Consider the following 23,867-nt stretch of genomic DNA (forward strand, 5'->3'; position numbering starts at 1 on the left):
CCACATAGACTGCAGCACGCCAGGCTTCCCTATGCTTCACTGTCTCCTGGAGTTTGATTGGAGTGATGTTATCCAAGCACCTCATCCTCTCTCTCCCCCTTCTCCTCCTGCCTTCAATCTTTCCCAGCATCGGGGTCTTTTCCAACGAGTTGGCACTTCACATCAGGTGGTTGAAGTATTGGAGCTTGAGCAAAATATTCAGGGTTGAATTCCTTTAGGATTGACTGGTTGGATCTCCTTGCAGTCCAAGGGACTCTCAAGAGTCTTCTCCAGCACCACAGTTCAGAAGCATTAGTTCTTCGGTGTTCAGCCTTCTTTGTGGTCCAGCTCTCACATCTGTACATAACTACTGGAAAAACCATAGCTTTAATTGTAAGGATCTTTGTCAGCAAAATGATGTCTCTGCTTTTTAACATGCTGTCAAGATTTGTCATAGCTTTCCTTCCAAGGAGCACATATGTTTTAATTTCACGCTGCAGTCAACATCCACAGTGATTTTGGTGCCCAAGAAAATAAAATTTGTCACCATTTCCACTTTTTTCCCTTTTATTTACCATGAAGTGATGGGACCAGACACCATGAGCTTTAGGCCAGTTTTTTCACTCTCCTTCATCCTCATCAAGAGATTTAGTTCTTCTTCATTTTCTGCCATTAGAGCAGTATCATCTGCATATCTGAGGTTGTTGATATCTCTGCTGGCAATCTTGATTCCAGCTTGTGATTCCTCCAACCTGGTATTTCACATGATGTACTCTGCATAGAATTTAAATAAGCAGGAGGACAAAATACAGCCTTGACTTACTTCTTTCTCAGTTTTGAACTACTCTGTTGCTCCATGTCCAGTTCTAACTGTTCTTATCTGCATGCACGTTCCTCAGCAAACCCGTAAGGTGATCTGATACTCCCATCTCTTTAAGAATTTTCCACAATTATTTGTGATCCACACAGTCAAAGGCTTTAATATCATCAACAAAGCAGAAGTAGATGTTTTTCTGGAATTCCCTTGCTTTCTCTATGATCCAGTGAATGTTGGCAATTTGATCTCTGGTTCCTCTGCTTTTTCTAAACTCGGTTTGTACACCTGGAAGTTCTCAGTTCATGTATAGTTGAAGCCTAGTTTGAAGGATTTTGAGCATTATCTTGCTAGCATGTGGAATGAGCACAATTACACAGTAGTTTGAACATTCTTTGGCATTGCCCTTCTTTGGGATTAAAATGAAAACTGACCTTTTCCAGTCCTATGAGGACTGCTGAGCTTTCCCAATTTGCTTACATATTTGAATGCAGCACTTTAACAGCATGATCTTTTAGAATTTTAAATAGCTCAGCTGGAATTCCATCACCTCCACTAGCTTTGTTTGTAGTAATGCTTCCTAAGGCCCACTTGACTTCACACTCCAGGATGTCTGGCTCTAGGTGAGTGATCACACCATCATGGTTATCCAGGTCATTAAGACCTTTTTTGTATAGTTCTGTGTATTTCTGGCCACCTCTTCTTAATCTCTTCTGCTTCTGTTAGGGCCTTACTGTTTCTGCCTTTTATCATGCCCATTCTTAAATAGAATGTTCCCTAGATATCTCCAGTTTTCTTGAAGAAATCTCTAGTCCTTCCCATTCTACTGTTTTCCTCTATTTCTTTGCACTGTTAACTTGAGAAGGCTTTCTTATCTCTCTTTGCCATTCTCTGGAACCCTGCATTCAGTTGGGTATATCTTGCCTTTCTCCCTTGCCTTTTGCTTCTCTTCTTTTCTCATCTATTTGTAAAGCCTCCTCAGACAACCACTCTGCCTTCTTGCATTTCTTTCCCTTGGGGATGGTTTTGATCAATGCCTGCTGTACTATGTTATTAACCTCTGTAGTTCTTCAGACATGCTGTCTACCAGATCTAATCCCTTAAATTTATTCATCACCTCCACTGTATAATCGTAAGATATTTGATTTAGGTCATACCTAAATGGCTTTACTTTCTTCAATTTAAGCTTGAATTTTGCAATAAGGAGTTCATGATCTGAGCCACAGTCAGCTCCAGATCTTATTTTTGCTGCCTGTATAGAGCTTCTCCATCTTTGGCTACAAGGAATATAATCTATCTGATTTGGGTATTGACCACTTGGTGATGTCTCTGTGTAGAGTTATCTCTTGTGTTGTTGGAAGAGGGTATTTGCTATAACCAATGTGTTCTCTTGGCAAAACTGTTAGCCTTTTCCCTGCTTCACTTTGTATTCCAAGGCCAAATTTGCCTATTACTCCAGGTATTTCTTAACTTCCTAGTTTTGCATTTTAATCCTCTATGATGAAAAGGACATCTTTTTTGGTGTTAGGTCTTGTTGGTCTGCATAAATCAGTCAACTTCAGCTTTTTGGCATTTATGGTTGGGGCATAGATTTGGATTACAGTGATGTTGAATTGTCTGCCTTGGAAATGAGCCAACATCTTTCTGTCATTTTTGAGGTTGCACCCAAGTACTGCATTTTGGACTCTTTTGTTGACTATGATAGCTACTCCATTTCTTCTAAGGGATTCTTGCCCACAGTAGTAGATATCTTGGTCATCTGAATTAAATTTGCCCACTCCTGTCCATTTTAGTTCACTGATTCTTAAGATGTCAGTGTTCACTCTTGTCATCTCTTGCTTGACCATGTCCAATTACCTTGCTTCACAGACTTAACATTTTGAGTTCTTATGCAATGCTCTTTATAGCATCGAACTTTACTTTCACCACAAGACACATCCACAACTGAACATTGTTTCAACCTTGGCTCAGCTGTTTCATTTTTTCTGGAGCTGTTAGTAATTTCCCCCCACTCTTCCTCCATAGCATATTGGATACCTTCCAATCTGGGGGGGGGGGGCTCATCTTCTGGTGTCATATCTTTTGCCTTTTCATACTGTCCATGGGGTTCTCTAGGCAAGAATAATAGAGTGGATTGCCATTCCTTCCTCCAGTTATTTGATATCCAGAAATGTTCCCAGTCTCCCTTATCCATATATACTTCAATTTATTTATTTTCTGATACAAATTTCCCAATGTACAAAAATGTCTTAACAAATCCCTAACCTCAATCCTTGACACATAAGTCATCAAATGAATGAGTAAATGAGCAAGCAAGTTTGTCATGGGAATCATAACTCTAGATGGAGTGAAGAAGGAGTCGGAATGTCCATACTTTAGTGCTCGGGAAATTTAGGATTACTTACTCCCTTCCCTTTGTACACAAGGAAGATGAGACAAGGGTAAATGAAGTTATTGAATCGGGGTCCCCTAGGTACTTCAGTTCAGATACTAGCAGGAAAAGAAAGCGTGGTCTTTACACCAGACATTTAGACTCCCTTAAATGCATCAGAGCTGCTCCAGGACAGCAGATGGGCAGACCAGAAGGGAGATGAAAGGCAGCTGGTGGCATGACAAGGAGGAGTCTGCGTGGGGATTACATGGACGTAATCACAGATACAGCCTTCCCTTGTTCTTCAGTCTTGGGTTTGCATGACCTTTCACTTATTCTTTCACAGCATTTAACAAATATTATTACCTATTTGTCATACCTGTTTTTGAGGAGTTTATCTTCTAATGAGACTAGACTCCTAAAGTTCTCCTCCAGATTCAGTGTCTTCAGTGATAAATTTACAGAAACCTGGAACTGGAACTATGATAGGTGGAGGTAGTTAAAAGGTCCACTCATAAAGTATTGAACTGGGTACTTTCAAAAGTTGCAGGTCCCACTACACATCCACCACACTGGCTAAAATTTTTTAAAATTCATATTCTTGGATTAAACATATAAAGCAACTGGAAATCTCATACACTGTTGGAGGGATAAAATCTGACAGTTTGTTTTACAACTATATATAGCACCTATCTTAAAAACAAAAATTCCAACCCTAAATATTTGCCCAAGAGAACTTAAAAATATATGTCTATGAAAGAACAGATATAAGTATATTCATAGACTGTCTATTCATGAGAACCAAAAGCTTGAAACAGTCTAGGTTTTCATCCACAGGAAGATGGATAAACATACTGTGCCATAGTCATGCAAGGGATATTGCTTAGCAATAAAAATGAATAAACCCAGCTAAATCTCAAAAACATTATTTAGAGACATCTTACATAACTGTGTACATGTGTGTGATTTCATGTGTGTGAAATTCTAAAGCAGGCAAAGCTCATCTGAAACAACAGCCACCCCTGGGGGCAAGAATTGACTGGGGAAAAGTAGTGAGAGAAATTTTTGGAGTGACGGAAGTGTCCTCTGTCCTGATGGGTTTCTGAGTTACACAGATGCATGGATTTCTCAGAATTCATCAAATAGTGTCAAATGGTATACTTAAGGTTTGTGCTTTCGATGCATGTTCTAGTTTTTTTAAATAACTATATCAGTATAGAACTGTAGTAATACATATATATATATATACACACACATATATATTCTGAAGTACTGTATTTAGGAGGAAGTGTCTGTCTGCAAATTACCTTGAAATGCATCCAAAAATAAGATGGGCTGATGGATGGAAAGTGGAGAAACATCTGACAAAGAAGGTGAAGTAAAGTGTTCAGAATCTTAATAGAATCTATGCTGTGAATACATGGGTGAAAGTCTTTCAGTTTTTTTCTGCTTTTAAATATTATTTCAAAACAAAATGTTGGAGGGAAATTTCATGTTGCATTTGTTTCACAGAGGAAGAAGTTCTATTTTCATACAAAATGATCTTTTATGGTTTTATGTCAAATTCTGCCTTAGTGCTTTAACTTGAGGCTATATATGTGTGTGTGTGTGTATATATAGCCTATAAGATAGCTCATGTATTAAATCAGCCAGACACAATCTCCTTGAAAAGATCTATTTGCCCAGGGTGTAAATATTAAAGGTGGACACACTTGACTGATTAAGTTAATCCTGGAAGATCAATATGATGCCATCTAATTAAATTACAAATCTTACCTCTGGTTGTGCATGCCTGGATATAAGACATAACTGAGAAAAGAATTCCAAGGTAAACCACAAAGCATCAGGGCAGAAAACTTCCAATTAACACAGCAGATTTTTCATCATGAAAAAAAATGGTTCAAGGCTGACCCTTCAGATTTGGAAAATCAACGTCTAAATTTTACACTTGTTATTTTCTAACATCTGTAAATAAGAAAATAAGAGAAAGCAATTCCTGTGTTTGTTCCTCTCAATTCTAGAGGGACTTTTCAGGGCATAGTAATCCCAACAGTTGGAGTTGGCTATGTAGGGAGAGAATTTGGTCCGTGTCCCACTCGTGGGTTGCACTGGGGTCAATAAATTTCCTTAATTCAGAGACCCACAGGTCCAGGACTTGTGATCACACTAAGTCAGGTAATGATAAATTATAAACTGGAGTTGAAAATTAAATGCAATCCATAAAATTAATTCCATACTTCTTCAAGGTAGTTCTCTTTGACATCCAGTTCATTATAGTATCTGTAAGTCCAAGGAAGCTTGTTAGAAAAAAATGTTGCAGACTAGTGATACTTTTATTCTCTTGGCACAAAGGTTTCAGATCCTACCAAAGAGTTAATTACTTGTCCATTCCTGTATCTACCAGATAAAACAAACAAAAAGACTCATGTCCTTCTAAAGGTATTGAATTTCAAAACAAGTGATATCTCTCTAGATCTGTTTTTATTTGAATACTGACTTTAACTGTAGTTTGATTCTTTCTTTATAAACCTCAACTTCTTACTGTTGGAAGATCTGAAAATTATAACCTATTCACACACACACACACACACAAAAGGCCATCCTTATTCAAAGACAAACGCCCGTTTACTTAAAGTGCAAATGTTTATGTGGCACACCCAGATAAGAAATAAAAGACTAACTAGGGCAGGACTCTATAACACTGATGCTTTTCTGTTTCCTCTGGAAACTAAGATAGAGAGCGGGAACCCACTAAATCTGAATGCCTCTGTGCAACAATATCTGAAAATGGCCTCTATATATAGGACATTTTTCTTCAAGGATTCAGTGGAAATAGCTGATCCAGGCCATGTTATCAGAGCTATATGGGATATACCAAATAGGCACCTAATTGTATCGGCTTCCCAGGGGGCTCAGTGGTAACGAATCCACCTGCCAGCGGGAGACATGGGTTTAATCCCTGGGTCAGGAAGATCCCCTGGAGAAGGAAATGGCAACCCATTCTAATATTCCTGCCAGGGAAATCCCATAGACAGAGGCATCTGACTGGCTACAGTCCACGGGGTTGCAGAGAATCAGACACAACTTAACGACTAAACAACAACAAACAGTATCTAATTATGGACCAAAATTATAATATATATACAAGGGGTTGTAATTCTAATTTCTATTCCCACCTCAATCGGGACTCCATGAAACCCTTAGCCACATATAGCCAAGTGAATCTCACATGTTCTGTCCTCATCTTTATCATATTCTTTTTTGTTGCCCTGGTCCCAGATTTTCTTCCCATCTGGGCTATCATGATCTGTCTCTCCATTTGCAATTGTGAGAGTTTAGTACAGAATCTTTATAAAGTATATTTCTGAGCATACTTGATTTTCTTCAATACTAAATTTCTAGATAAATTAGCTATTACACTTAAGAGTAATTTCCCTTTTAAGATAGAACTCAGTTCTCTGTCTCTGTCATGGTTTATATATTCAATCATATAGTAAGATATGAGTAGAAAAGAGAGAGGAGGTATATACCCACCTGCTCTATCTTCTATCAGTAAAAAATAGCTGGTTCTAAACTATAAAGGTCTTTTCAATCTCCATAAACCCCCTTGATATCTATGCTATCCCTCACTAGTCACTACGAGGTAGTTTAAAGGTAGCCTCACACTTCTCGCTGCTCCTCTCATTGAAAGGTAGATTCAAATATCCCTTCCCTTGAATCTGGCTGGTCTAAGAGACTTGCTTGGCAAATATATGTGGCAAGAGATTAAGAGATTATAGGGCTTCTGAGTTACAAGAAGCCTTACAAGCTACTGCCTGAGTTTCTACCACTCGGGGGGAAGCCAGCCAGGCAAGAAGTCCATCTATGCCAAGACTTCCGTGCTGTAAGGAAGCCCCAGCTATCCACACAACAGGCTGAAGGAAAGTACACAGCCCGCCCCAGCGGGTGCAACCATCCCAGCTCAGACTGTGACAGGAGACAACCTGGGTGTTCCAAACAGACATGCACGACAGAAGACTCAGCCAGCGGTTAGAACCAAGGCCCCAGGACTCTGGCCTCAGTCACGTCCGCCCAGCTGTCTCCTGGCATTCAAGTCTCCTGAGGGTTCACTCCTCACGGAGTATAGAGGAGCCGTCTTGGGAGACTTCCACAAACACCTGACCCTCAGCATGACAAGCCCAGTAAACCAGCCTCTGCTTCATACCACTCAACTCTAGGGTGATTTGTTTTGCAGGCAGAAATAAGTGGAATGACTAATAAACACCTTCTTTGGCTTTGTTTAGTCATTTCACAATGTTTATCAAGAAGTTTACCTTACCCTGGAGAAGGAAATGGCAACCCACTCCAGTACTCTTGCCTGGAGATCCTATGGATGGAGGAGCCTGGAGGGCTACAGTCCACGGGGTCGCAAAGAGTCGGACATGACTGAGTGACTTCACTTTCACTTTCCCTTTACCTTGAAAGGGAAGTTTGCATTAGTACACACAGTAGTCGCTAATGCTGCTTAAAGACAGAAAATCTTAATTACGAGGGAATGTGTTAAAATCTAGTATTATAGCAATATATTCCCAAGCATAATGGCGTTTTACTGCTAGAGTAAAAAGCAAAATGTATATCTTCTCTTTTCACAGGTATCTGAGATGTTATTATTGGGCCGTTCGAACTTTGATTACCATTGGGGGCCTTCCAGAACCACAGACTTCATTTGAAATTGTTTTCCAGCTGCTGAACTTCTTTTCTGGAGTTTTTGTGTTCTCCAGCTTAATTGGCCAGGTAAATTGAGATGTGAACCCCAGATACATGAGGCTGTCATTTTTGAAAGCCTAACAATTTTTTATAAACTTTACATAGGAAAAATCAAAATCTACATGGTGCTTTTTTAATTTGACTAACTTTCATCTCTTTTAATGAACTGAAGGGGGCTTCTATCAGAAAACTTGTACACAATGAGTATCTGTTAGACTCTCAGAGAGTCACATTTCTAAGTTTTTTCTGAAAACCTTTAGAAGCTCTCTTTTTTTATTTTTACTTAAACTTCAAATGTGGGTTAAAGTCAACTTCAGAGGTCATTTAAATCAGAGATTACCAAACGTACTAAATTAATTAAAAAATCATTGGTTCATAAATGTTTATTTTGGCATCTATTTGTCCTTATTCTCAAGGAATCAGTCTTGTGAGAAAGTAAATCAAATACCCAAATAACTTTATTGCAAGATAATTGGCATTTGCAAAGGTTAGAGCCCAGCACATTTGTGATTTCTCAGATCACAAGAAATAAAAAGCTCAACAGCATGGTGTCTTCAGAATTATACTTCCTTGTAAGGCACTTTATATGCTATATGTCTGAAAGCAAAAAGCCATCTTGAAATTTGTACACTGGGTAAATAGTTAGACAAAAATCACAAAATGATTATTACCACCAGATAAGCGATTGATTCCCACTCACTACACTAACAGTGTTATGAATATAACCCATGCTTTACAAAATTTAGCAATGAAAATTATTTTTTATAACATTTAAAGAAATGGCAACCCACTCCAGTATTCTTGCCTGGGAAATCTCATGGACAGGGGAGCCCAGCAGGCTATAGTCCATGGGGTCACAGAATCAGACATGACTGAAGTGACTAAACAACAACAAAAAGCTGATCACAAATAGTCAAAACTCAAATCCTACTTCCATGAATGTCAAGGGGCTGCTAACCATGATAAGTTCCAGAGGGGAGTTTGAAAGCTCTGTATTAGATCAGAAGAAGGAAGCTTCCCAGGAGGTTTCATGGAGGAGAAAATGTCTTTGCAACATCTTAAAAAAACAAATAGGATTCTGTAGTTACAAAGAGATAGTTCAATCAATCAGAAACTATGTGTGAAAGATAGCAATAATAAAGCACCATATACGTTTGACGAAATGGAAGAGTACCAGAACAGCTAGAGTGAAAGACACCTGTAAATAAGGTTAGAGATGTAGTAAGGACATGCAGAGTACATCATGGGAAACCCTGGACTGGAAGAAACACAAGCTGGAATCAAGATTGCCAGGAGAAATATCAATCACCTCAGATATGCAGATGACACCACCCTTATGGCAGAAAGTGAAGAGGAGCTAAAAAGCCTCTTGATGAAAGTGAAAGAGGAGAGTGAAAAAGTTGGCTTAAAGCTCAACATTCAGAAAATGAAGATCATGGCATCCGGTCCCATCACTTCATGGGAAATAGATGGGGAAACAGTGGAAACAGTGTCAGACTTTATTTTGGGGGGCTCCAAAATCACTGCAGATGGTGATTGCAGCCATGAAATTAAAAGACGCTTACTCCTTGGAAGGAAAGTTATGACCAACCTAGATAGCATATTCAAAAGCAGAGATATTACTTTGCCAACAAAGGTCTGTCTAGTCAAGGATATGGTTTTTCCTGTGGTCATGTATGGATGTGAGAGTTGGACTGTGAAGAAGGCTGAGTGCCGAAGAATTGATGCTTTTGAACTGTGGTGTTGGAGAAGGTTCTTGAGAGTCCCTTGGACTGCAAGGAGATCCAACCAGTCCATTCTGAAGGAGATCAGCCCTGGGATTTCTTTGGAAGGAATGATGCTAAAGCTGAAACTCCAGTACTTTGGCCACCTCATGCGAAGAGTTGACTCATTGGAAAAGACTTTGATGCTGGGAGGGATTGGGGGCAGGAGGAGAAGAGGACGCAGAGGATGAGATGGCTGGATGGCATCACTGACTCAGTGGACGTGAATCTGAGTGAACTCCGGGAGTTGGTGATGGACAGGGAGGCCTGGCATGCTGCGATTCATGGGGTCGCAAAGAGTTGGACACAACTGAGCGACTGAACTGAACTGAACTGAAGGACCAGATAGTTTAAGGACTCTGAATGTTGCAGATGTTGAACTTCATCTTAAGGGCAATGGGCAGTCAGCCAGGGAAGAATTTTGAACAAAGAGATTTATGGAAGATCAATCAAAATGTAAGTTGGAAAGGTTATACTGATTTAAGGGCTTACCAGGTAGCTCTAGTAGTTTAAAAAAAAAAAAAATTCTGCCTACCAATGTAGGAGAAAGAGACACAGGTTTGATCCCTGGGTCAGGAAGATCCCCTGGAGGAGGGCATGGCAGGCCACTCCAGTATTCTTGCCTGGAGAATCCCATGGACAGAGGAGCCTGGCGGGCTAGAAGCAATAGTGTTGCGAAGAGTCAGGCACAACTGAAGCCGCTTAGCATGCATGCATGCATACTGTTTTAAAATATAGGTTTTATTATCATTTACAGATGGTGAGGGCAACAGATCAGGAGACTGTCGACACTGAAAAGAGAGTCTGTTATACAAATAGATCCAGGAGTGGATGGTCACTCCTTGCCTAGAGGGCTACTTAGGGGGAACCAGGAAAGGAACTGGTCAAGCAGGGTACAGCATTTAAGATTGGCAAGTTTGTATCATTTCAACAGCCTCTGGAGTATAGCAACTCTCTCAGTGGCTTGACACTTGACCCTGAGGTAACTGGGGCAGGTGGAGAGTAGCCTGGAATATGAGAGCCAGTGAAGAAGGCTCTGAAGTCAGGGCTCAGGACTGGCTATTCTGCATGTGAAAGGAGCTCTCCCAGGAGAGTCGTTTGCAATCTTTGTGTGCTCAGTCATGTCCTACTCTCTGCAACCCCATGCACTGTAGCCACCAGGCTCCTCTGTCCATGGGATTTTCCAGGCACGAAATACTCGAGTGAGTTGCCATTTCCAGCTCCGGGGATCTTCCCAATCCAGGGATGGAACCCACATCTCTTGCGTCTCCTGCATTGGCAGGCAGGTCCTTTACCACTGCGCCACCTGGCTTAGCTAACTCTGGGAGGGATAGTCCAAGAAATCAAAGCATCAAAATACAAAAAAATAAAAAAATACAGTGAATATACGCCACTTCAACCTGAACGTGGTAATTGAGTAAACAGAGAGATTGTAAAGGAAACTCTATTTAGAAAATATTTCAGTTTGGAAGATGAACACTATGCAGTTAAAAACTATGAGTATAAATTATCATAATCTTAATGCTTGGGGAGACACATTAACAGTGATTGAAAATAGGAAGTTTGTTTATAGAGAAAGGCTATTAATTTGAATATAAATGCAAGTAATTTGAATATAAATGGCAAAGATCATATTATTTTATAACTTCTAAAATCTATGTGAAGTAGCCAGATCTCCTTCAGTATTTTCTCAGTTTTGCAGTTGAGACAACTCTAGTTTGAGGAGATTAAAAAGTATCCTGAATTTATACATGTAATTCAGAAGTCATAAAATGAGACCATATAATATCAATAAAAATAGTAAAATCTGGCCTATTTGGCAGTTACTATGTTCAAGGCAGTTCTTAAAGATTAAAAGACTATGTCCAGCTCCAGTTAAAATTCCATTCAAAGCGGTCTTTGGACTAAGAGTAGAAGCATCACCTGAGAAACTCAGAATTCAGGCGTCGCCCCAAACCTACTGTGTCAGAATTTGCATTTTAATAGTATCTTCAGAAGATTCATATGCACATGAAAGTCTGGAAGAGCTGCTTTTAACCCCACACCACACCTGCCTGTGTTGACTGTGAGGTTCCAACAGGATCAATGAGACCCACCAAGCCACTAAAAAATGTAGGAGTAGAGCCGAAAAGAAAGCTTGAGGCAGGAGACAGAGATTCGCACCTTGACTCTCACAGTGAATAAAAGATGCTGAGAAGAACAGAAACAAAAGTCAGAAAGTCCTGAACAAAATCTCCACTGATTCAAAATTCCCACATAACCATACCAAGAACTACACCCTAATAATCATATCACATCTTAACTTCAATATTCTATTCTCACATACAGCTCATAGAGACTGACATTTTCCTCCTCCAATCTGGAACACACATCATAGAATATATGTCTTCTTCACCTGCAGCATCAAAATCCAGCCTTGCACATAAAGCATTCAGATTACTGTCACTACAAATCCTCTGCCCTCAACACCAATCGATAAGGCTTTTAATTGTCCTTGGGTCCCAATTTAAAACTCTATTAAATCTCCCAACCCAGCCTCTAATATCCCAGTTCTCAAGGCCTTAGGTGAGTGGGTAATGTCCATCATTTGTCTAAAATGGCTTGGAAAAAAGGGGTTCTAGGAATTGAGGTTCATGGTGAATAGCCCTCAAGGGGTAAGTTAGGAACTGGAAAAGGTGTGTCCAGTTGACTCTCTGCATAGCTCCTCAATAGATGCTCCCAACAAGTAGAAGAACCTGTTAACTCTAAAAATGGAAACTGAGGAGGGCATCGCAACAAAAGAGCCATTTTTTATCTAGACCTCAAAGAATGAGTGGTTTTTCCATAAGCAGAAAAGGCTCAGCTACTAGAATGAATGAGCGAAGTCTTAAGAGTGTGAAAGCGAGGCCCAGGTTTTCCTCCCTATTATAAACCCAGAGTCAAAGCAAATTTACAACCACTTGCTTCTCTCTATCTGAAAGGAAGAGTCAGGCTATATATCTTTTTTTGTGCTGAGACCTTAAAGATCAGCTTTTAACCTAGAGTGGGTTTTTATGGCCGAGTTATAAACATCCAAGAACTAAAACCTGACAGTTCCTTAAGTATTGTCACGCCTGTAGATGATGCTTCAGTCATTTCAGCACATTTCAGCTTCTGCTGAATACTATGCCTTAAGCATGATGAGATTTGATTTTATCTGTCTAAACAACACAAAGGGAAGTACAGAGGTTGCAGTTTCATGACGAATTGAGTCCCTATAACCAGCCACACTGCAAAATCTGTGAAGGATGCTTGCAAAACGAGATTCACCGAAGTGGACTAGCCATTCTGCCACGTACTTAATTGCTTAACTTTCTTCACACATTTCTTGCATAAGCACAAGCTATATATATTTTAAATTTCAACTAACATCTTTGCAGTAGTAGACAAGCGTGCAAAGAAGAACGTGTACAATCACACGCATTGTGAGACTGAATCCTCACAAGCCTCACATGGTAGGTAAAACAGGTTCTGTTGTCCTCACTGGGTCAGAAAGGATATGATCTGTCCAATATCTTATCAGTAGGACCCATATTGGTGTGTTAAAAGATCAGGTAGTCAGCATTAGAATGGATTGTGTCATGTGAGAATTCTCAATTCAACTGGGCTTATACTAACTCTCCCACCTCCTCTGCTGGGTGTGGAGTAACCATATTTGTGGTTTTAGATGCAAGATGTAATTGGAGCAGCTACAGCCAATCAGAACAACTTCCGCCTCTGCATGGATCAGACCATTGCCTATATGAATACTTATTCCATTCCTAAGACTGTGCAGAATCGGGTCCGCACTTGGTATGAATATACGTGGGCCTCTCAAAGAATGCTGGGTAAGCATTGCAAATTACTGATTAAGTCGCTGTAAACCGTGTCCCATAATGAAAATCCTATAAGGCAGCAGCAGAGACTAATTGGATTTGAACAAAAGATTGGGAAACAACTAAATAATCTTTAAAGCACTCACTTAATACCATGGGATTTTTTTCTCAAATCAGACATAACTTACTGATTATGCAAATCCTGGAAGGTTTGCTAAATTTTCTTTAGTGTCCAACAGATGCTAGATATTACACACATTACCTCATCTAATCTTCACCCAGAAAAATGGGGAAAATTAGGTGTTACCAACCCCCTTTTAGGAGACAAGGAAATGGAGGCTCCTAACTGAAAAAAAAATTGGCCAAGGGCACAGAGCCAGCAAATGGCCTAAACTGAGCTCAGAGGTGCACCTGTTCTCCAAACTCTTGCTCTCTCTGCAATATCATCCTCTTCCCAGAGCTCAGTGCTCACAGCAGCAATCTTTCAGGCCACACTCAGCTACAGGTCTCTACCAGGAGACCCTTAATCATTCACGGTGTCTACTGTTAGTACCATAGCACTGGAGGTAAAAATAACATTTACTAAAAGATATAAAGTAAGTTAAAGATAATGTGCTACTTAACAATAATCAAATTCAACTTTTAGTTTGCACCTCACCCTATAAAAATAAGAACTGGTGCTACTGAGAAGTCAAAAAGGCTACTGCCTTCAGAATGCAAATTGCAGTGTGATTCCCAAATCACGAAAGTTCCCAAAAAGTAGGTAAGAACCACTGGTTGTTGATGGTTTTCTTCTCCTCTCTGCTGGTCTTAAAAGATGCCAACCACAGGTTTAGAACATCTTCCTGAATCTAAACGACAAAAGTCAAACCTTTTCCTGCTGCTGCTAAGTCTTCTCCTAAGCACCCACAAATATTCCAGAGGGCGTCTCATGCAGGGGGAGGAGCAGGGAGAGAAAGGGTAGCAGACCCCTTCCTTCTTTTCCTGTGGACCCTCCTCCAAACCCTCGGCTTAGGAAGGACCTAGAGATAAGCAGCCCTTGGAAACAAAGAGCTGTGTTTTTATAGGAAGGATTTTCATATTTAGAATATGAATCAATATTTGAATATTGATTTGAATATTTGAAAATATTCAAATTTCAATATTTGAATCAAAATTAGACAGCATGGATTTTTTTTTTTCTAAATGGATGTAAGAAAACATCACACATAGTCAACTCTCAGAAACCAGTACTATACTATCAACTAAGAATGGGTAGTCTTGTTCACAGACCATTTTATCAGCCTAAAGGCCCATCATTTAATTCACAGGTAGAGAAATCTTTAATGTATTCACACAGTTCCTTGAGTAAATAAGCAAGGAAATAACAATCGTTTGAATTTGCTCACTTAATACATTTCTTCTTTAGATTCCACTCCCAGCTCAGCCACTCACCACTTACGCAGAGACAAGTCACTTAACACTCTTTTGCTCTGAGTTTCACTTGCCCTTTCTTCTTTCCAGAAAGCAGGAATGAACATACTTAGGGTTGTCCCAAGTGTCCAATAAGATCATGGCAGAACTCTGTAAGCCACGTGGTACTCGTTACACTCATTTTTCTTTGCCATCCCTAGGATGTTAGGGCTGTGGGATCAGAAGATGGGAACCAGATCCTTTTCCCACCCCAGTCTGTTCACTTGCCTTGGCCCCATCCTCTCTGAACTTTATCTAAAGTTTCAGAGAGCACAAAGTTCCAGAATTAGTCAGAACCGTCGTGGCGCCAATGGTGAAAATACGTTTCTTTTCCATTGTGACGGGTATGCGAAAATATAGACAGTGGTGCAGCTGTTTATTTACAAAACAGGAGTTGGCATTTTGTTTCTGTTTTGTTTTAATGTTTCCTGAATTTCGGTATTGTTTATTAATGACTCTGCTTTGTGGGTCGATGTGTTTGTCTCTATGAAGATGAGTCCGATCTCCTTGAGACGCTGCCGACCACCATGCAGCTCGCCCTCACTGTTGACGTCAACTTCGGCGTCATCAGCAAAGTCGACTTGTTCAAGGCAAGTGCTTCTCCAGTGCGTAGGAAGGCAACACATCAATTTCCCGATAAATATCAAAGCTCTCTCCCTGAATACAGCATTTATGCTTTTTTGCCCTATTTTTAATAAAATGAAAGTTATCTGGAGACTTTATGTGAAATTAGAGTCAAGTAAACTATGAGTCTCTCTTCAGCAGATGACTTATTCTTTAGCAGCCTCTCTCCTAATTGGTGTCAAAGAAGAAGGGCTCTTCTGGCATTAATTTAAATATAATTAAATTCTACAGCTCTATGTCTTTGCTACTAAGCACGTCATTTCCCATTTACGAATATGCCTTGGCAATGCATGAAAATCAGGCCCCAGATTAGCTCTGGATTGGCCTGACAATCAGAGAATCAGCGCCTAATTATGTCTCTAATACAAATGATTTGGATTCAAACGTTTTACATGGCCAAATTCAAATTTAGAGGTCTTTTTTGTAAAGAAAAAAATGTACGGCAAAGAAATTTTAATGTTTTGAATGTTTCTAATTTTCCTTTTCTTAATGCATTATATTACATGTAAGTGTCTTTCACCTAACACTTATTCTGTGTGGGGCACTCACTGATTCATCTGTTTAATTAACTCATTCAACAAACATTTATTCAATTCTCACTTAAGTGTTCCCGGCACCATTTTAGCTACTAGGAATTCGGTGGTTAAAAAAAAAAAATACTTGCACACATGGAGCTTAAATTTCTAAAGAGAGGATGAAAAAGCAATATAGAACATGTGTGGAGGTGATAATGCTAGGAACAGAATTAAGCAGGTTAAGGAGAGTGAGGATGGTATTGGCCGTGAAAAGTTTGCTCTAGGGAAGTGCAACTGAGTACTGGGGCAGAGGACTGCAGGAAGCAAGGGGGTGAGCGTGCAGGCACTGGGAGCAGGCAAGGAGGGACAGACGGAGAGGGTGCCCTGCGGGGGGATGGACGAGATGAGGCTCTGGTCTGCAAGGCTAAAGGCAGAGTGATGTGCAGCAAGAGGAGGCAGAGGAGAGGAAAACCCGGAATGATCAGCCAGGGCAAGTTAATGGAGGGCTTTGGAGGCTGTGGCGTAAACTTCAGGTTGTCCTCTGAGATGCAGAAACCACTGAAGATCTTGAGCAGAAGGTGACCTACTTGAGATCTTTTTGAAAGGGATTTTTTCCTGCCGTGTGGAGAATAGACCACAGAAGCAAATACGGACGTCAGGGAAGCCAAGGAAGGATCACCATCTATAAGGATAATGGTGCTCAGACCCAGAGTAGTTGGAGCAGTTTGTGTGTGTGTGTGTGTGTGTGTGTGTGATCAGTCGCTCAGTCGTCCAACTCTTTGTGACTCCATGCAGCAGAGTTAAGAAGTGGCCCAATATTGGATGCATTCAAAGAAAGAGCCTATAGTTTTTGCTATTTGATTGTGTGAAGAGAGAAAAAAAATCAAGGATAATTTAGGATTTAAGCTGAGGAACAATAAGAACAAAGATGCCATTTGCAAAATAGGAAATTTTAAAGCAAGCATAGAGTGAGAAAGATAGAAATAGATTGTTTGGAGATGTGTTAGTGTGAGGTGAGAACCAGAATTCAGATGGAATGTCATGTAGGCAGTTTGATAAATAAATCTGAGTTCAGAGGAGAAGTCCAAGCTGGAGCCATAAATTTGGGCAAATCAATATACTGATGGATTTTAAGCTCAAGACTAGATATGATCCCCTATTATGTAATCCACACAGAAAGATATGACTTGAAAATAGGTGAAAGACACTTTTGCATAAAAGATGAAGAATCAGACACTATCCTGAAATGGTTAGGCAAGGTCACTCTCGATATTAGCTTAACCCAGGACTGCATGAAACTGGAGATAGATCAGTATCCTAGATCCTTCTCTTGGGTGATATGTCCTGTTCTAAATTTCCATAAGGATTTGAATGAAGATATAAACCATGTTATTTTCAAATTGGCAGATGAAACAAAGCAAGAGGAATAGTTATAAACGTGTTAGATGACTAACCTTAAAATTAACTGAATACTTTGAAACAATGAGCAAAACCAAGATTAACTTCCATAGGCATAAAAGAAAAATCCTGAATTTAGTCCTAAAATTATAAAAGAGCAATAGTTTTATAACAATTTTTTTCAATACCTGGCAGTTTTAGTTGACCTCAAGCTACATGTGAGTCAATAGTTATATACAGTATTGCCCTAAAATTTAACTTAATATTAGTTTTCTTGATTATTGCAACTACAATTCTTTTAACATATATGGTAAATAACCAGTTTTAAGAAGTGAAGTGAAAGTCACTCAGTCGTGTCTGACTTTTTGCGACCCCATGGATATACAGTCCATGGAATTCTCCAGGCCAGAATACTGGAGTGGGTAGCCTTTCCCTTCTCCAGAGGATCGGCCCAACCCAGGGACCAAACCCATGTCTCCTGTAGTGCAGGCAGATTCTTTACCAGATGAGCCAAAAGGGAAGCTCAGTTTTAAGAAAGACTTTGACAAATTAGAGTATCTTTCAGGGGATAAGAAGTATGGATTGAGTAGAAGAGAACCAAGAAGACAGCAAAAGAATGATTTTAGAAACAAAATTATTCTATAATGGTACAAATCAGACCAATGACTGCTTATAATTGGGAGTGGGTAAGAAGATATTAACTATGAGAAGACATGAGGGAATTTTATCGAGTGATAGAAATTTTTTGTCTTACTAGGGAAGTGCCACAATGTCATTTGTCAAAATTGATCTGTCCTTTAAAATTTATATACTTTGCAGCATATAAATTATTCTTCAGTTAAAAAAAGAATGGCTTCAAAAGAAAATGTATAGATGCTGAGGATATTTAGTTATTGGGAAAATTAATTCAAGAGCAGCAGTGATTACCTAGAGTAATGTTTGTTAAATGAACAAGGAATAACGTTTACTCTCCCTATTTCGGCAAAATAACACTCAACTGTAAACCCCATTTCTAAGCTGCAGATACATCTACTGGAATAAACATTCTTGGAGAAAAAGGCTTGGTCCTAATGGTCTTGATCCCCACAGGAGGAGTCTTAGGAGGAAAGAGAGAGGACAGGAGGGAAGGTGCCCTGGAGTCAATTCCTGGAGATTTTAGAATGTAGTTTCCTAATTGGAAAGCAGTTTCCAATTTCTAGTACAAGCGCCACAGTGGAAGCTCTGGTGAAGTAGAAGCATCATGGAATGCGTTCAGTTTTCTGATTTTCTATCAGGGAGACTAGGAAAGGGATTTCTACCTTGGTTAACAGGTGCCTGTAAATAAATCGTTTTCAAGCTGCAGCTTGCAATTCATTCGGGGATCATGAATTCAATTAAATGGGTCATAACCAACATATAAAATAGACAAGAAAATATCAGAGCACTACACACATAAATAAGGGTAAGCATTATACTACAGAATTTTTGTTTCTGTACTAGAGTGGGTTGCCATTTCCTTCTCCAGGGATCTTCCCGATCCAGGGATCAAACTCAGGTCTCCCGCATTGCAGGCGGACGCTTTAACCTCTGAGCCACCAGGGAAGTTATTTATTCTTTTAAATATACATGTACATATCTATGGGCTTTCCAGATGGTGCTAGTGGTAAAGAATCTGCCTACCAAAGCAGGAGATGTAAGAGAAGCGCGTTCAGTCCCTGGGTCAGGAAGATCCCATGGAGGAGGGCAAGGCAACCCACTCCGTATTCCTGCCTGGAGAATCCCATGGAGGAGCCTGGCGGCTACGGTCCATGGGGTTGCAAAGAGTCAGACACCAATGAGTGACTTTCACATCAATGACTGGCTTAATTGAGACTAAGTGAGAACAACCAGAGCTATGGTTAAGAAAACAAAACCTTTAACTGATACACCGATGACTTTTACAGAATTATCTCTGACTTGGGAAGTTATCAGTTTCCAGCCTCAAAGTTATTTTTTCTTTGGTTTTTGCATATATTTTTGGAAATTCATAAAATCAACAATATCTGATTGAGAAAAAAAGGTTAGATCGTCACATGTTGCTACCATTATTCATAAACATAGATTCATTCTTCCCTGACATTTCCATTAAAGATGTAGTTCCTTCCAGAAAGAACCCATTTCCATTTATATTTCTGCTAAATGAAAAAAGTTATCTTTTTCCCTAAAGCCAGTAAAGTAGAAAATAAGCAGGTATGGAAAAATTCCTAAATTTATTTCTTTTCTAAATCTTACAAAGACAATCTTTGTAGTTGACACAAATTTGTTATTTTCCTAGGGAGAAAATAGACTGACTAGGGAATCCTACACCCTTAGCTCATAAATTATACCCAGTTGACGCGTCACTTCTCATTCAGTCAGAGTTCACTGAGAGTCACCTCTGCCCTCGAGGGTCTGAGGCCCAAAGGAGAAAACTGTTGTGTCTACCAGGCGGCTTCGGAGTGAAAAGAGGGCGGCTCCCAGGCAGCAGCCTTGTTGTCACTGGTTAGGACCAGAGCATGTGGCAACAACTAGACAGTCTAGAAAGGTCAGCTGAAGCCAGGCCAAGGCATGCGGGCCTGATCCTGCAGGCCAAGGAAGCTGGAAAGGAGGAAACCAACATCACAGATTTCAGTTTTACAAAGACAAGAAATGGGGATACTTGGAATAGAACAGAACATCCAGGGATAACAAAAAAAAAAAGTGACTGTCAACTGTTAACAACCTCCATATCTTGAATTCTCCCTGAAAATGGATCTTCCATATCTTTAAAAGGCCAGCAGGCAGGAACAGAGAGAAAAAGAGATAGAGTTCGTGCACGCACGCACGCACACACACACACACACACGTACACACGTACACACACACAGAAGGACACCACGACTGGGAGCTGGCGGGCATGCTTTGTGTCTTTCCAATCTTCAGGATTAGGGTAAATTAAAAGTACTTGAAAATCACTTAATTCACAAATACCTAGTGTAAGATGCCCTAAAGAATACTTTATGCAAAGAGCTGGACATGACTGAGAGACTGAACTGAAAGAATACTTTTAAGTTTGTATCTTGAATCTTCAAGCAGAAATTGCACAAGGACTTTTCTCCACTTTGTAAATGTGTGAGGGATGCAGATGTGGCAGAATTTGTTTGCAATGTAGCACCAGAAAATAAGTCTATGCCAAATAAACTAGAATAAACTAACTAATTAGAATAAACTTGTTTCAGCTTTTCCAAAGATATTTGTCTGTTGCTTTAACTGTGCATTGTATTCAATTTTTAAAAGGACAGTTCAGTTCAGTTCAGCCACTCAGTCGTGTCCAACTCTGCAGCCCCCACGGACTGCAGCACGTCAGGCCTCGCTGTCCATCACCAACTCCCGGAGTTTACTGAAACTCATGTCCCTCGAGTTGGTGATGCCATCCAATCATCTCATCCTCTGTCGTCCCCTTCTCCTCCCACCTTCAATCTTTCCCAGCATCAGAGTCTCTTCAAATGAGTCATTTCTTTGCATCAGGTGGCCAAAGGATTGGAGTTCCAGCTTCAACATCAGTCCTTCCAATGAATATTCAGGACTGATTTCCTTTAGGATGGACTGGTTGGATCTTCTTACAGTCCGAGGGACTCTCAGGAGTCTTCTCCAACACCACAGCTCAAAAGCATCAATTCATCAGCACTCAGCTTTCTTTATATTCCAATGCTCACATCCATACATGACTCCTGGGAAACCCATAGCCTTGACTAAACGGACCTTTGTTGGCAGTCATGTCTTTGCTTTTTAATATGCTGTCTAGATTGATCATAACTTTCCTTCCAAAGAGTAAGTGTCTTTTAATTTCATGGCTGCAGTCACCATCTGCAGTGATTTTGGAGCCCCAAAAAATAAAGTGTGTCACTGTTTCCATTGTTTCTGCATCTATTTACCATGAAGTGATGGGACCGGATGTCACAATCTTAGTTTTCTGAATGTTGAGTTTTAAGCCAACTTTTTCACTCTCCTCTTGCACTTTCATCAAGACGCTCTTTAGTTCTTCTTCACTTTCTGCCATAAGGGTGGTGTCATCTACATATCTGAGGTTATTGATATTTCTCCCAGCAATCTTGATTCCAGCTTGCGCTTCATCCAGCCAGGCATTTCCCATGATGTACTCTGCATATAAGTTAAATAAGCAGGGTGACGTTATACAGGCTTAACGTACTCCTTTCCCTATTTGGAACCAGTCTGTTGTTCCATGTCCACTTCTAACTTTTGCTTCCTGACCTGCATACAGGTTTCTCAAGAGGCAGGTCAGGTGGTCTGGTATGCTCATTGAAGAATTTTCCACAGTTTGTGGTGACCCACATGGTCAAAGGCTTTGGCATAGTCAATAAAGCAGAAATAGATGTTTTTCTGGAACTCTTTTGCTTTTTCGATGATCCAACGAATGTCAGCAATTTGATCTCTGGTTCCTCTGCCTTTTCTAAACTCAGCTTGAACATCTGGAAATTCACAGTTCACGTATTATTGAAGTCTGGCTAGGAGAATTTTGAGCATTACTTTGCTAGCATGTGAGATGAGTGCAACTGTGCGGTAGTTTAAACATTCTTTGGCATTGCCTTTCTTTGGGATTGAAATGAAAACTGACCTTTTCCATTCCAAAGAACAACGTGCTTATATTTCTTTCCTTTTAACCTTGTGAAATTTGTTTATTTACTAGGGAAACGGTGAGTGTCCTCATGCTTTAATGAAAGTAATGTAAGTCATGCTGGAGTATCACAAATTCTAATGCGGACAATGTTCCATGAAAGTGGTCCATGCTGCCCCGGATCTTTCATTCCCAGGGCTGTCACCACATACCTTGCTGGAGCCAGTCGTCTTACGGCCCCTGTATTAGGGTACTCCCGAGAATCAGCCTGCCAATGGTGGAGGTGCAGGAGATTCAGGCCGTCCCTGAATGACAGCACACCCCAGTACTCTTGCCTGGAGAATCCCATGGTGGGCTGCGGTCCAGGGTGTCGCAGAGTCGGACACGACTGGAAGGGGGATTTATTTTAAAGAAGGGCTCATGTAATCATGAGGACCGACAGATCCAAAGCCTTCAGGACAGGTCAGCTTGTTGGAAACCCTGGAAAGTGTTACTATTGCAGCTCAAATCCAAAGGCAATCTGGAGGCAGATTGCCCTGCTCCTCGGGGAACTTCAGACTTTTTTCACTGAAGGCCTTCAGTTTATTGGATGAGGCCAACCCCCATAATGGAGTGGACCTTGCTTTGTGTGTATGCGTGCTACGTTGCTCAGTCGTGTCCAACTCTTTGTGACCCCATGAACTGTGGCCCGCCAGGCTCCTCTGCTCATGGGATTCTCCAGGCAAGAGTCCTGGAGTGGGTTGCCATGGCCTTCTGCAGGGGATCTTCCCGACCCAGGGTTCAAACTCTTATCTCCTATGTCTCCTGCATTGCCAGATGGGTTCTTTACTTCTCAAAAATCATAGCTACTGTTTATTGGGTTCTGATTGTACTATATTATCTTCTTTGCTATCTTCTCTCAGTTAATTCTCACAGCAAGTCTCTGAGAAAAGTTTTATGACCCCTCATTTTACAGAAAGTAGAAACTATTTACCTGACTGAGGCCAAAGAGCAGGAAGCAAATTTTTACTGTACAGGCTACAGTCTTAGCAGCTCGGTGATGAGACCTTTCAGCTCCCCACCAGCCCTGTCTAGATAAGTAGTAAGATGCTGAGAAGTGTCCCCAGAATCAAAAAAACAGCAACATAGCATCCTGCGGTGAATGTCACAGACTTAGACTCAGCACATCGATTAGTTTCACACCAGACACCTAAATTTACACACTCTTTGCTACTCTCCTACTAAGACCTTGTAGCTCATACGGTTTTCCCCCTCTTGTTCAAAGCAGGTAGAACTAAAGTCACAGAATTTCACTAAAACTTTGCTTCAATCAATTGTGGTGAATTAGTAAGATTTTCTCCTTCTACATGGGGTGGTCAGAGTTTCCAAAGAGCTTCGAGATGAATAGTCATTTTTTAACTTTTTTTTTTCCCACAAAAATGGGTCTCTTTTTCCAGCCCAAACTCAAGTATTAAGCTAATAAGGAGTGATTCATTCCTATGAGGTTGGACAATTTCCCTTCCTATCTGTTGATTTATTACTTTTGTATTGATTTTTAAATATGTTTTATCAAATTAAATGCTAGGGAAATCACATTTCGTGTCCACCACTAAATTACCAGAAATGGGAGAAAATTTAGTGAAAGTTCTGTTGCGCCACCTAGTGTGTAGAATTAAGATTGCATTCTTTATAAACTGAAAAAGAGGCCCCTGCTTATTGGTACGGAGAAGGCAATGGCACCCCACTCCAGTACTCTTGCCTGGAAAATCCCATGGATGGCG

The 23,867-nt window shown here is 40.3% G+C and overlaps 1 protein-coding gene across 1 annotated transcript in view; it reads left to right on the plus strand.

Moving 5' to 3' along the window:
- CNGB3 (cyclic nucleotide gated channel subunit beta 3) overlaps nt 1–23,867 on the plus strand; it is a 97,039-nt gene that overhangs the window by 25,228 nt on the left and 47,944 nt on the right. The window contains exons 9-11 of the mRNA XM_040261703.1: nt 7,796–7,937; nt 13,359–13,518; nt 15,451–15,548. Of these exons, the coding sequence (XP_040117637.1) occupies nt 7,796–7,937; nt 13,359–13,518; nt 15,451–15,548 (400 nt within the window). The remainder of the gene's footprint in view (nt 1–7,795; nt 7,938–13,358; nt 13,519–15,450; nt 15,549–23,867) is intronic.

Source organism: Oryx dammah, unplaced genomic scaffold (genome assembly GCF_014754425.2).
Source record: "Oryx dammah isolate SB20612 unplaced genomic scaffold, SCBI_Odam_1.1 HiC_scaffold_19, whole genome shotgun sequence".
Taxonomy (NCBI): domain Eukaryota; kingdom Metazoa; phylum Chordata; class Mammalia; order Artiodactyla; family Bovidae; genus Oryx; species Oryx dammah.